General features: G+C 32.6%; 1 protein-coding gene, 1 long non-coding RNA gene and 1 other non-coding gene across 3 annotated transcripts; all 3 read right to left on the bottom strand.

Annotated features, from left to right (window-relative positions):
- Nucleotides 1-1,690: 1,690 nt before the first annotated feature.
- LOC112100432 lies at nt 1,691-1,797 on the bottom strand. The gene has a single exon (XR_002906804.1). It is a non-coding gene; the product is annotated as a small nucleolar RNA R71 (small nucleolar RNA).
- Nucleotides 1,798-8,667: 6,870 nt separating this feature from the next.
- On the bottom strand, nt 8,668-9,554 carry LOC112100297. Its single transcript, XR_002906627.1, has 3 exons — nt 9,522-9,554; nt 9,229-9,308; nt 8,668-8,736 (listed from the first exon to the last, which is right to left on the bottom strand). It is a non-coding gene; the product is annotated as an uncharacterized LOC112100297 (long non-coding RNA).
- Nucleotides 9,555-10,124: 570 nt separating this feature from the next.
- Nucleotides 10,125-12,882, bottom strand: LOC112099690 (2-oxoglutarate-dependent dioxygenase mpl2-like). Its single transcript, XM_024187122.1, has 7 exons — nt 12,789-12,882; nt 12,465-12,560; nt 12,296-12,347; nt 10,747-10,871; nt 10,506-10,606; nt 10,330-10,388; nt 10,125-10,212 (listed from the first exon to the last, which is right to left on the bottom strand). The coding sequence occupies exons 1-7, from the start codon at nt 12,880-12,882 to the stop codon at nt 10,125-10,127; spliced, it is 615 nt and encodes a 204-aa protein (XP_024042890.1).
- Nucleotides 12,883-14,577: the final 1,695 nt, after the last annotated feature.

Raw genomic sequence — 14,577 nt, forward strand, 5'->3', positions numbered from 1 at the left:
ACAAGGAACGAAGAAGAAGATCATAATTGAAGAGTGTTGTTTCGGCAACATTGGAGAATCATGCAGAATTATTTGGATTTGTCTTTCACCGTGCTCAACTTATATTTATCTTCTTCCTTTAATTATTTTGATGTATTCCGAGATTAATATATTTATGTTTATTTTTCTCATTCAGAATATGAACTAAATTTACTTGTAGTTGAGTGACAAATAGTCCAATGGGTTCTTGATTGTTCTTATATGTTGTTATGGTATTACTGTAGTATTTTACTCTAGTAGTTTTTATAAATATAACTGTTATTTCGGTTGACCACCCATTTAATAGCTTCAATTAATATAGAGAAGCAAAATGGCATGTCTTAGCGGATATTATTAGAGTACTACTTGATCTTAAGTCGAGTTTCCTAGATTAAGTTATCTTGAATCCCATAAGGGCAATACTTGAAGTTAAGATTTGTGATACACTAGAAATAGGTGTTCACCTTATAGGGTGGAGATATTAAAGGTTATAATGCCGTACCATAAATATATTAGCAACTGGTCATTGTTAATAGATTTAAAGGTATGAGACTTCCAACATGCGATAGCTGATGATGCAGATTTATTCTGCCAAGTGCTGCAATACTTATTGTAACAACTGGTACTGACTTGATAAACAACAGTCACCCCATTAGGAGAGTTTGATCATTCAACTGCTATAATCTCAATTGAATCTTAGACATATTTAACCTAGTTTATTTTATTACAGTATTGTTTTATTTAAATCTCTCGCGATCATTAATTACGATAGAATTACTTGACAATTGTTTGTTTCGGTCTTAAGTTGATTTGCACTATTGGGATTGCTTTAGCATTTCGAGTAACATCAATCCTCGTGGAGACGATCTTGAATACTCATCACTTTATTACTTGTTGTGTATACTTGCACATTGGCATTGGTAGTAATTGCTTATAAAAAAGAACCAACAAGTTTTTTGCGCCATTGCTGGGGATTGATTTTTTATTTTTTAAGTGTAAAGTAAATCTTGATAGCGCCAAATTTGATTTGATTTATTCTATTTATTGGCAGATCGGTACATGCATGCGCAAAGATAGATTTGTGGTATTCCAATTTGATCCTGAGATTGAAAGGACTATCAGGAAATTGCGAAGAGAACAAAGGAATTCAAAAATTACTTCAAGCATGAATAATTTGCAGGATGTGGGAAATTTGAATCCTCACGGGCCCTTACAACCAGTCAATATTCAAGAAGAGCAGAATGAACATGCTAATGGGAGACAGCCAGGCAACAACAATATTATTTACATGGCTGATGACAGAGACAGAGCTATAAGAGATTATGCTGTGTTAACTCATCAAGTTGTACACCATGGTATCATCAGACCTGAAGTAGAAGCTGCAAATTTTGAGTTAAAGCCAGTGATGTTTCAAATGTTGCAAATAGTTAGTCAATTCAATGGATTGCCAAATGAAGATCCTCATCTCCATCTTAAATTGTTCTTGGAAGTAAGTGATGCTTTCAAGATTGCTGGAGCAACACAAGATGCCTTAAGGTTGAGGCTCTTTCCTTATTCCTTAAGAGATCGAGCAAGAGCATGGTTAAATTCGTTACCATCTGATTCCATCACTACATGGAATGAATTAGCTGATAAATTCTTAATGAAATATTTCCCACCGACAAAAAATGTAAAGTTGCGGAATGAGATTACTTCCTTCCATCAACTTGAAGATGAGAGTTTGTACGAGGCTTGGGAAAGATTCAAAGAATTGCTCAGAAGGTGTCATCATCATGGTATTCCTTGTTGCATTTAATTGGAAACTTTCTACAATGGGTTGAATCCGAGTACAAGGTTAATGGTGGATACTTCAGCAAATGGAGCCCTGTTATCCAAATTTTACACTGAAGCTTATGAAATTCTGGAGAGAATTGCCAATAATAATTATCAGTGGCCTTCAGTCAGGCAACCAGCAGCAAGAGGATCAGCAGGGGTACATAACATAGATGCAATTACAGCCTTATCAGCACAAGTAACCTCATTGACTAACATGGTAAAAGCCATGACAACTGCTCCAGCAACAGTAAAACAAGTTACTGAACTTTCTTGTGTATACTGTAGTGAAGAACATGACTTTGATAATTGTCCTGGAAATCCAGCTTCAGTAAACTATATGGGTAATTTCAATCAACAACCTCAGAACAACCCATATTCTCATACTTACAATCCTGGCTGGAAACAACACCCAAATTTCTCATGGAGTAGTCAGAATCGAATTGCTCCAGCATTAAATGGACAAAATAGAAACACACAACCACCTGATTTTCATCAGCAGAGTCAAGGGTAAAAGCATATCAGTCATGATCCAATCACTTCACTGGAAGCATTGATTAAGAAATACATTGCAAAGAATGAAGCAATTGTGCAGAGTCAAGCTGTATCCTTGAGAAACTTGGAAAACCAAATGGGACAACTAGCCACAGCAATGAACAGCAGAACTCAAGGAAGCTTACCTAGCAACACAGAAGACCCTAGGAGGGAGGGCAAAGAACACTGTAAAGTAATTAATTTGAGATCTGGAAAGAATGTTGATATCCCAGTTCATGTTACCAAAAATGGGATGAAATTCAATTCAGCACAAAAATTACCTCAAAATAGAAGCATGTTACAACAACCTCCCTATAAAGACACTGGTTACATGGGCCAAGCTACAACAACTACAGAGGAAATTCAACCAGAACATGCTGAAAAAGAAGTTACAATACCAGTAGTCACAATCTGCACCAAACCAAACAAATAGAGTTTGATATCTCCTGAAGCCACCCAGCAGTTTAGACATCCACCACCTTTCCCACAAAGGTTCCAGAAGCAAAAACAAGACAAACAGTTCAGCAAATTCCTGGAAGTGCTGAAGTAATTGCACATAAATATACCTTTTGTGGAAGCTTTGGAGCAAATGCCAAATTATGTGAAATTTCTAAAAGATATCTTGGCACGAAAAAGAAGGCTAGGAGAGTTTGAAACTGTTGCTTTAACACAGGAAAGTAGTCATATGCTCCAGAGTAAAATTCCCACAAAAGTGAAAGATCTAGGGAGTTTTACAATATTATGCTCTATAGGAACTAGGTATGCTGGTAGAGCACTTTGTGACTTGGGAGCTAGTATTAATTTGATGTCATTATCTGTATTTAAGCAGCTGGCAATACGGGAGTGCAGACCAACAACAGTCACTCTGCAATTAGCTGACAGATCTCATGCATACCCTGAAGGAAAAATAAAGGATGTACTGGTGAAGGTTGACAAATTCATCTTTCCAGTTGATTTCATTGTACTGGACTTTGAAGTTGATAAAGAGGTACCCATTATACTTGGAAGACATTTTCTAGCAACTGGAAAGACTCTGATAGATGTACAGAAATGAGAGCTCACCATGAGAGTGAATGACCAACAAGTCACATTTAATGTACTAGAGGCTATGAGGAACCCTGATGAAGTAGAAGATTGCAATTTCCTAAGTGTATTGGATTTTGTTGTAGCAGACGGAATGGACAGATGCTGCAGTAATGCACTTGACAAAGTCACCATCTTTGAGGATGTCGAAGAGGAAGATGTTACAGCAATTCAGACCGATTGGTTGGACAAAAAGCAATCTAATAGGCACAATAGGTTTATTGAACACCTAAATCTTTCAGACAGGGAAGTAAAAATAACTTTACCATCTATTGAATCACCTCATAGTTTTAAATTAAAACTGTTACCTTCACATTTGAAGTATGCTTATCTTGGTCAAAACAACACACTCCTTGTAATCATTTCTTCTACTTTGGATGCAGGTCAAGAACAGAGTCTAGTAGATTTGCTGGGAAAATACAGAAGAGCAATTGGATGGACCATGACAGATATAAAAGGGATAAGCCCATCAATATGCATGCATAAAATCTTGTTAGAAGATTGCTCCAGCAATTCAGTGGAGCACCAGAGAAAGTTGAACCCTATTATGAAAGAAGTGGTGAAGAAGGAAATCATTAAATGGTTGGATGCTGGAATTATATACCCAATATCAGATAGTTCATGGGTAAGCCTAGTTCAATGTGTTACAAAGAAAGGAGGGATAACAGTAATAGCTAATGAGAAGAATGAACTTATTCCTACAAGGACAGTGACTGGATGGAGAGTATGTATAGATTACAGGAAGCTCAACAAAGCCACAAGGAAAGACCATTTCCCATTTCCATTCATAGATCAGATGTTGGACAGACTTGCTGGAAAACAGTACTATTGTTTCTTATATGGGTATTCAGGCTACAACCAATTACTATAGCTCCAGAGGATCAGGAGAAGACTACATTTACTTGTCCTTATAGAACATTTGCCTTCAGAAGAATGCCATTTGGGTTATGCAATGCTCCAGCAACTTTTCAGAGATGCATGATGTCTATATTTTCTGATATAGTAGAGCAAACTTTAGAAGTTTTCATGGATGACTTCTCAGTTTTTAGAGAAGCATACAATGATTGTTTACACAACTTGGAATAAGTTCTTAAAAGATGTGAGATGACCAACTTAGTACTCAATTGGGAAAAATGTCATTTCATGGTGCAAGAAGGAATAGTATTGGGACACAAGGTATCTAAGAATGACATTGAAGTGGACAAAGCCAAGATAGAGGTAATAGATAAATTGTCACCTCCAATTTCAGTAAAGGGTATTAGGAGTTTTTTGGGTCATGCTGGATTTTACATAAGATTCATTAAAGATTTTTCCAAAGTAGCTAAACCACTATGCTCATTGCTGGAGCATGACAAACCTTTTCACTTTGACAAAGATTGCCTTTAAGTATTTGGAGAATTAAAGAAAGCTCTGATCACTGCTCCAGTAGTTATATCTCCATACTGGACTTTACCATTCGAACTGATGTGTGATGCTAGTGATCATTCTGTGGGAGCAGTATTAGGGCAAAGAAAAGATAAGGTTTTTCATTCCATATACTATGCAAGTAAAACTTTCACTCCAACACAGATCAACTACACCACTACAGAGAAAGAGTTACTAGCAGTAGTATTTGCTTTCGACAAATTCAGAGCTTACTTGGTGGGTACTAAAGCAACTGTTTACACAGACCATGCAGCCATCAAATATTTAATTTCAAAGAAGGATGCCAAACCAAGATTAATCAGATGGATCTTATTGCTTCAAGAATTTGATCTGGAAATTAAAGATAGAAATGGGATTGAGAATCAAGTGGCAGACCACTTGTCACGGCTGGAAGCAGACACTAGTACATTGACAAGGAAGGGCATCACTGAAACATTTCCTGATGAACAGTTGTTGGTAGTACAGCAAGCACAGATGCTGCAGCAGTCAAAATCTCCATAGTATGCAGATTTTGCTAACTATTTAGTAAGTGGGTTGCTACCACTTGAGCTGAAGTTTCAAGAGAAAAAAAAATTTCTTCGTGATGTTAGAAGTTATCAGTGGGATGACCCACATTTATATAAGTTGTGCTCATATCAAGTAGTACGAAGATGTATTGCAGCAGGAGAGATTCCCCATATACTGGAGTCATGTCATGTTACAGTATATGGAGGACATTTTGGTGGTCACAGAACAGCTGCTAAAGTTCTGCAATCAGGTTATTACTGGCCCACTATTTTTAAAGATGCTTATGAATTTGTTAAATGTTGTGACAAGTGTCAAAGGATAGGGAACATATCTAAAAGACATGAAATGCCATTGACCAACATCCTGGAAGTAGAGGTTTTTTATGTCTGGGGAATAGATTTTATGGGACCCTTCCCACCATCCTTTGGGAACTTATATATTCTTGTTGCTGTGGATTATGTCTCTAAGTGGGTAGAAGCTGCAGCATTACCTACCAATGATGCTAAAACAGTGGTGGCTTTTCTTCCGAAAAATATTTTTTCTAGGTTTGGCACTCCTAGAGCAATTATTAGTGATGAGGGTACACATTTTTGCAACAAAGTCTTTGCTGCAGTAATGATGAAATATGGAGTTAGACACAAGATAGCAACAACATATCACCCACAATCCAATGGTCAGGCTGAAGTGTCCAACAGAAAAATTAAAAAGATCTTAGAAAAAGTGGTGAACCCAACGAGGAAGGACTGGTCTTTACACTTGCATGACTCTCTATGAGCCTATAGAACAGCATACAAAACTCCACTCGGCATGTCTCCTTACCGAATTGTTTATGGAAAGGCTTGTCATTTGCCACTAGAGCTAGAACATAAAGCACATTAGGCACTGAAGAAATTAAATTGGGATATTCATACTGCAGTAGAGCAAAGAAAGCTTCAACTTTGTGAGCTTGATGAATTACGGCTATTTTCATATGAAAATGTAAGAATCTATAAAGAGAGGAAAAAACACTGGCACGACAAGCATATTCAGCACAGGCAATTCAACCCTGGTCAACTAGTATTGCTCCACAATACAAGACTAAAATTATTTCCGGGAAAGCTCAAGTCACGATGGATTGTTAAAATCTTATCCTCATGGAGCTGTTGATCTTCTAGATGAACAAACAGGTCAAGAATTCAAAGTTAATGGACACAGGGTTAAGCATTACATGCATCCAGCGGCAGATTGTTCAAAGGATGTGTTACTCCTTAAAGAACCCAACTTTTGAACAATGAAAGAAGGTCAGGCTGAAGGACCTTAAATCAAGCGCTCCTTGGGAGGCAACCCATTGTGGAGACAGCCACTTCAAACCAATTTTGATCTCCTTTGGTTTTGTTGACAGCTCTCCCTCTTTATCATTTCATTTAATTTTGTTCTTTCATTCTAGCTATTTGATTTTATCTTTTCAAATTATTGCATTCTTTACTTTTGCTATCATTTACTCTATTTAATTTTAATTTTAGAATTAATTTTAGTTTGTAGGAAGTATATGTGACAATTGAATTCCATATTGACAAGTGAGGTTGTATGGTGGCAGAGTGCAGAGATGAGCCACGTGTCAGAGGCTTTAGTGTGGAGTATGTAACCGTTGCTAGAGTAAGCGAATGGGTGCTGCAGCAACTAATTTTACCGTTACAGTAAATTAAAAGAGAGAGCCTCTCACTTACCGTTGGAGTTAAATCATGACAGATGGAGGCATGAATGTGGATTGATAAATTGGATAATCTAATAATTTTTTTATATGCTAGAAGGGTATAATGGTAAAATTATAATAAATTAGAGTGTAAATATCTTTTTTGAAATGTTAGGGAGGTTTTTGTCCTTTTGCCTAAACGTTTGGAGTGTATTTGTCCTTTTTCCATTTATCAATAATATTAGTAATCTCAATATTTGAGTTTTAATATTATGTATTACTTATCTATTAAATGATTGATTTTATAATTTATAAAATTATTTAACCATCACCTAAAGAATGGATGCTATATCATTCAGACTGAAATTAAAACTTTAAAATGTTGGATACTTAACGGTGGTCTTAATTTATTGATACAAAGTCGTTGTATTCTATTAACAATCATCAATCAAACAATCACTTATGGCTGATGACAACACACTCTTCAAAGAAAGTTTCCCATTGACAAAATCTACGACGGAATCTACTAATATTTTAATATTAAGTTTAGTGGATCCTAGTATTAAAAAAAAACAAAAAGTTTAGTGGATCCTAAACTGTTGGTCCCACGACACGACAGAGCAAGGACTATCCCACACAAGTACTCCTAGAGCACTAGCCAAAGGCACATCGATCAAGCCATGACAGCCCAGGATCAGCAAGAGATCGTCACCAATTTTGAGGGTGTGACATCAGTTGCACCCTACGTACATTTATTTTTTTATTATTGGTAACAACTTTTCGTTGTATGTACAATCTCTATTTTTTTTAACCATATAAGTTATGTGAAGTTGTTACATGTAACGATAATAAAGTGACTGTTAACAAATAATTTGTTACAAGCAGCGTAGTAATTCTTGTTATGGTACGTGCTTAACAGAACCCCTATTTCTGATCACGAATGGCTACAAAAAAATCTCTTGATTTCAGCAATTTTTTCTGTTTGAATATACGTAGACTATGAAAATTTATTGTTCCAGATTTCTCTAATATGCCACTTTCCAATTTTCCGTAATAAAATCTGGTAATTTTTTTTCCTTTTTATCAGGACTAAAATTCAGCATCAACACCCTGTAAAATTTTACATTAAAAAAGAGGATGAGAAAATTTAATTCTAATTACAGTAGTCCGTTATCTTCGGAATGACTGATCTGAGTAAAAGAATGATGGTGAGATGATCATTATCATTTAAATTAAAGATAAGTTTATAAAAATTAATCACTTTTTATATATCATGTTTAAAAAAATAATTTGTATCGTGGTCGTGGTATTTCTGTGTACTCTTACTTTTCATCAAAAGGGTACGAGCTACGAAGGAAACAAAAACTAATAATACTGATAAGCAAAGAAGAACGATAAATAACAAGAATGTTAAAAGCATCACTCATAAGGCGATTCCGAATTTCTGTAAAGATAGTTTTATTACATCACCTTATAGGTCTTCATTTCAATAAAAATGAAATTACAAGACACAAATTTAAGTAGGACATATGATTTTTCAGCTATTCTGATACAATTGATTCATCCAAATTAAAGTTTTTTAACTTTTTTGATTTACTTAAACAGCTTTGTTGTCTTTCACTGTATCAGCAGCAAGTTGCCTAAAGCGAGAAAGAATATAATCTCCGGTTTTGATTGTAGGGTATCTGAAAAAAAGAAAAAGAAAGAAAAAGGTAGAAATTACATTAAATTAAATTAAATCCGATGATGAAAGATTGCATGGTTGTAACGACAAATACTTTTCAAATAAACAAATAGTATTTAAAAATAAATCTCAACCGATCCTCTTATGTAAAATATGGATTATAAAATAAGGGCTTGTAAAAGAAATGATATAAGAATTTGACCTGGGTCAATGAATTGAAATAGAAATAAGATTTGTAAGGTTAATTGAACTTGAAATCTTAACCACTAATTTGTTAGTGAGTTAGTATTAAAAATAAATTAAGTCTTATTTGATATTGTAGTTGAATAACTATAACTTAAAATGTACAATATTAAAAATATTTAACAAGCACTTATTAATATAATTTAAAAACTATGTTTATTTATCTCACACCTGAAAAAAAAAAAAAATAATATCGTTGTTACTTTTGTGAAAAGGCAACATAAAAGAGTTCGGTGGGCTGATGACTTACTTGGGAGGATTGTCTTCGGACTTGCATGTTGGCAAGCACTCAATAACATAATCATGACTTGGGCATAGAAACAGTCCAGTCTGTACAATATAAAGGCACAGTAAATGAAAATTCTTGGAAGATTTAACTGATTGTACAAACTATACTAATTATAAACATAATACAGTACTAATGCAGTATGGCCTAAGGAAATATTTCTGGTTCATGCAAAAATTAAAAATAAAGAGAGAAAATACATCTGAGCTATACAAATTATTTGAGTGTGCAGGCGATTGAGTGTTTATTAGTCTTACCGAGTATCTCTCTTTGCCGAATACAACTCTATGAAGTATGGACCTGTTATCAAATTTAAGAATTTGAAAAAAAAAGAAAAAGGCATAGGTAAATATATATAATATATTATTCTCATATGAAAATTTATGGTTTTATTCCTTCTAATGCTAATGGTTTTCTAAAGTATCATTTTAGTTAAGTTTTTTTTTAGGGCTTTTTATAAGTTTTTAGCTGTTTCTTAGGTTAGCTCTTATGCAATGTCTTTATGCAATGTCTTTTTTAAGGGGTAAGACTCAATTTGTTCACGATTATATAAATTGATAATAGCAATAGAATTAGTGATGTTTTAAGTAAAATTTAAGGAAAAATAACTCTTAGATCCTTAATATTTCTCAATTTTATCAGTTAGGACTTTAATCGGACTTAATAGTAAATATTTAACATACAAAACATTTCACCTTTTGACAAAGGCATCATATTAGGCTAACAGTATGTATGTACCGATAGTTATACAAAATTTTAAATTGACCTAAGAGTAAAATATTTAGATTTATCTACAATTTAATTTGTTTAAATTTTAGAGCTAGATTAAATTCAAATATCTGATCAAGCTCTTAAGAAATCTAGAATTCATCCGAGTAATTGAGGCATAACCTGAAAGCACCATTGCTGAGCATTTCCAACATGTCACCAACATTCACTATAAATGCTCTACAAAATCAATTTAATAAGAAAGGCAACGTCAAGAATCCAGTTTATACATGATTTGTTTGTTTTGAATATATAGAGTATCAGAACAAAATGATACTTGAAACTTAATTAACTCACCCTTTGACAGGTGGTATGGCTTCCCATAGTTGAGGTTGAGCATTTTTCTCCCTGCAAATCTGCAATATTATTATATAATAAAAATTTTAGTAAAACAAATAAGGTGATAATAGCTAATGATAAATGTAAGTAATATATATATTAGTAGAATGATTGATTAATCGATGTTTTCTTACTTGAAGCCCCCATATTTCATCTGTTGCCAAGAGTGTAATAAAATTCAAGTCACAATGTGGTGGAGCTCCAACAATTTCCTTGGAAAAATCGGTACCCGGAACTAAATATACAAAAGCAAAAACATGCACATATAAAGAATATATATGGAATGTGATCAGATACACATATACACATACATACACAACAGTAAGAGAAATTTGAAATGAATCTTTTGTAATATTTAGTATTTTTAATAATTACCTCCGTAATGAAACATATTGGAGTAGCTTGCAGTTTTGTTGCCAAGTATTTCTGGTTGATCGAAGAAATCAACATTGAGATCAAGAGCATGGGCTATTATTCTCCCAATTGCTCTTCCAACATTTCTGAAAATATTAAAAATAACAGAAATAGTTATTAAAGTCTTTAAGTTGTAACATTTTTCTAGTAATAAATAAATATAAATTCATCTAATCCCTTGCCCAAATATCGATCCAATTAGATTGTTTTGCTCGTTTCTAAGAGGTAAGGTCGTTACATTACCCTTCAATTAATTTGTAATATTTTTTTTTTTAATTTAATAAATAACTTAAGTTGTCGTCAACAGTATAACCTCTATAAATTAATACTAGATAAATTAATAACTTCTATTATATAATACTTTTCTGCAGCCCCAACTTAGGGCAAAAGATTAAATTAATAATTTCGATATATATTAACAACTTTGTGATCCTATTCGTATATAAATTAATAATTTACTAAAATTACAAATATAACCATTGTGATATTTCATTAAATAAAATATCACTCTATTGTTACTTATTTTACTCTATTTTTAATTTTTTATTGAAATTTAAATAAAATTTGATCTAATATTTTTTTTTGGCTTATTTCTTCTAGAAGATCCAGGATGAATTCTAAAACTGTTGGAATTTTGAGACTTTTTTGTTAATTTAATTTATATTTAATGGATTTATTCATTTTTAATTGATTGGATTGGTAAACAATAAATTTCTAGTTGGTTAAAATGTATTTTCATTGAATTATATATATACACACACTCTGTAAAGTAATAAATTATTAATTTATCGACTAATTAATAACTCTTTCAATTAATAGATTTTGCATGGTCCCGACATTATTAATTTATAGAAATTTTACTGTATACGTCTTTATTTTAAGCTTTGATGCAATATTCCTTTAAAACTTATTACCTTTTCCTCCAAATAATTTGTAATCTTTCTCCTTTTTTAATTAAAAAATATCTTGTGTCATCAATATATGCGTAAACCTTGTTGTGTGAGGGTATTATAGGTTCAAAATTAGTGAAGGGGCAAATGAGCAAGACCCGATGCAAAGCTTTTCAAGAAAACCTTGCCCTTGAAAGCCCAATCCCTACTGGGAACCGGGCCAGACGCATGTTTTCAGTATTTTTAATAATTGGATTTTTTAATTTCTTTTAAAAGCTCTAAAACCAGAAAACTGAGGCCAAATTAATTTTATAGTGGGTCTAATAAATTTAAGAATTTGTGATTTTAAAATTAAGTTTAATTTTAAAAATCACTTTTAAAGATTGCAGGACGGAGCCGTCCCGAGAAGGAACTGAAAAATCAAGGCCTGGGTAGACCCTGGCCCGCCCTTTGGTATAGGGCCGGGCTCAAGTCCTAGTGGGATGGGCTGGCAGGGCCCAACTGTGTCCGGACCTTTTTTTTTTTTTTTTTTTTTTTTCTCCCTGGTCAATCCTATTTGAAACAAACATGAATTTTAGACGACATTAAAAGTGTGAAAGCAATGGCTCATCCAAACTTACATCGTCTCTTCTTGATATCTCATCATGGTTTCTTTCCATCCAGGCAAAATATCTAATAATTATACAACGCAACTCACAAAATGTTAAAAAGTTGGGGAGATAGAAATATATATATTTAACAAATGCATTAATTTGAACGGTTGGAGGAAAAGTTATTATCTTGAATTACCTGCTGGAGGCCAAATATTCGGGCCATAGAAAAACTTTCCACAATTTGGATCATCTTTAGCTACATCAACACCAATATGATACGCCTCCCCAAAATCTTTGGGAAAAAAAAAATAAAAAAATAAATATAATAATCTGGACTTAATAACTAAGTTGATATTAATTACTTTGTGCAGACAGTTCGTTATAATTTTTTTTTTCTAATTTCTATGAGTTTTGCCACACTTTAACATGTCTCCTTTCTTTAAAAAAAGAAAAAAAATTGATATTTATAAACTTAGACAAGAATGCCAAGTTAATATGACCAAAGGAAATTAATGCTAACCCTTTTGTTGAGTCTTATTATCAATAACTGCTTGAGCAGGTGGTCTGTAGCCTCGGAGACTTTGGTTCCAGAAAAGTTTCTTTTTTTCATCCATTGGCAGCGCAAAGAATTTTTTCATTTGGCCGAAAAACTCATTCATGAGCTCCTCGCTTAGTCCGTGATTTATTACGTAAAAAATTCCACTCTCCATGCACGCCTGAACCAAACAACATAAGCGAGCACATTTGGGAGCAAAACGATGATATTGTAAAATTGGAGGGGCTATCTCGAAAAAGGTATTTTTCATGTTAAATAACGCTAAAATTTTAATGAAGTGTATTAACAACATCAAAATGGCCCTATAGATATGTAGTTGGGAGTTCACCTGTTTGAGTACAGCAGCAGATTGATGAATATCTGGGTTGGCGAGATCGATGCATTTAAGGTTGTACACTGGGATTTCTGATCCATTTACTGTTGAATGATCAGCCATTTTCTTTATATCTGTGATGAGCACTTCAGCTTCAAAAATTCTTTAAGGCTAACAATTTATGGAAGATAAAATTACAAGCTCCCAAGTGTGTGTATTTCAGTATTTAAACTACGTGAAGGCAACAATACTCCACTTACCACAGAGAAAAGAATAGAAAAGAAAAAGATAAAAAGGCAGCACTCAATAGCCTAACTAAAAAAAAGTTAATAGTATCATCCTGTCAACAAAAGGCAAACTTTTAAAAATAAATTAAATGTTATTGATTTGTAAGCAACCTTTAAAATTCAAATTAAATTAAATGTTGATTTTTAAGACACTTTTATCAGATTTCAATCCAGATATCTGTCTGTTACCCTGAATATGATAGTAAGAGCATATTAGAAAACAATATGTAATACTATCATGCCACTAGCCATATATTAAAGTATTTTTATTAGTTATCTATTGCAGTGCTATATTGACTCAAAAAAAGTTCACGACTACAATGAAGACACAGCACTATGTGGTGGCACTTGATTCCAGCAAAAGACAATTAATTAATCCAACGATTTTTAGAAAGATAGAATTATTTTCACTCTAAAAAGTTATTTGGACACACTTTTATATCGGACATTGTATAAGAAAAGTTTAAAATTAAATAGTACTTTAAACGCACAAAAAAAATCATTAATGGTAAATTAACTCATTGGTAAATTAGTAATATAAAGTTTCATAAAAAAATTGGGAGTCTAACTTTTTGAACTTATAATTTTCCTCTTAAACGCACATTCTTAATACACACATCATTAAAATTTGAAATTTTAACTTTTATCCCATATAATCTATATTTCAAAAATAACATTAATTAAATTATAGGAAAATTATCTCAACACTATATCTGTTTTATCATATATATATATATATATATAGATATATATATATATAATCATTACAAAATTTTAACATATTCTTTACATATCTTTTACTTTTAAACTTATATTAATCAACAACTTTGGCACTAGCAAATGACCATTTTACCTCAACATGAATTAAAAGACCATTTTATTCTACAAAGTTTTGAAAAATAAAAATATTATAATTATAAGAATATCCATGAATTTAATGAAACAAATAAATCCGAAAATCTAATGTGTTTATTTTTTTTATAATTCTACGTTCATTTAAAAATTATCATGTTAATTTTCTGTAATTATAATTTCATTTAATTTTTACAATTAAATTAAGTATAGGAAAGTTTCTTAACTTTAATTATAGGGAAGTTTGCAATAATTATATGGAGCTTTTCTCTCCATGTTAATTTTTGTAAACTTCCTATAT

The sequence above is a fragment of the Citrus clementina genome, unplaced genomic scaffold (genome assembly GCF_000493195.1).
Source record: "Citrus clementina cultivar Clemenules unplaced genomic scaffold, Citrus_clementina_v1.0 scaffold_3, whole genome shotgun sequence".
NCBI classification, from domain to species: domain Eukaryota; kingdom Viridiplantae; phylum Streptophyta; class Magnoliopsida; order Sapindales; family Rutaceae; genus Citrus; species Citrus x clementina.

Excerpts from the sequence above, each read along its gene's own strand:
- LOC112099690 (XM_024187122.1), bottom strand. The coding sequence starts at position 12,882 with ATGGATGAAAAAAAGAAACTTTTCTGGAACCAAAGTCTCCGAGGCTAC. Across the intron at positions 12,561-12,788 it reads TAATAAGACTCAACAAAAGG|ATTTTGGGGAGGCGTATCAT; the intron begins GTTAGCATTAAT and ends TTTTTCCCAAAG. Across the intron at positions 10,213-10,329 it reads GCCATACCACCTGTCAAAGG|AGCATTTATAGTGAATGTTG; the intron begins GTGAGTTAATTA and ends TTGATTTTGTAG.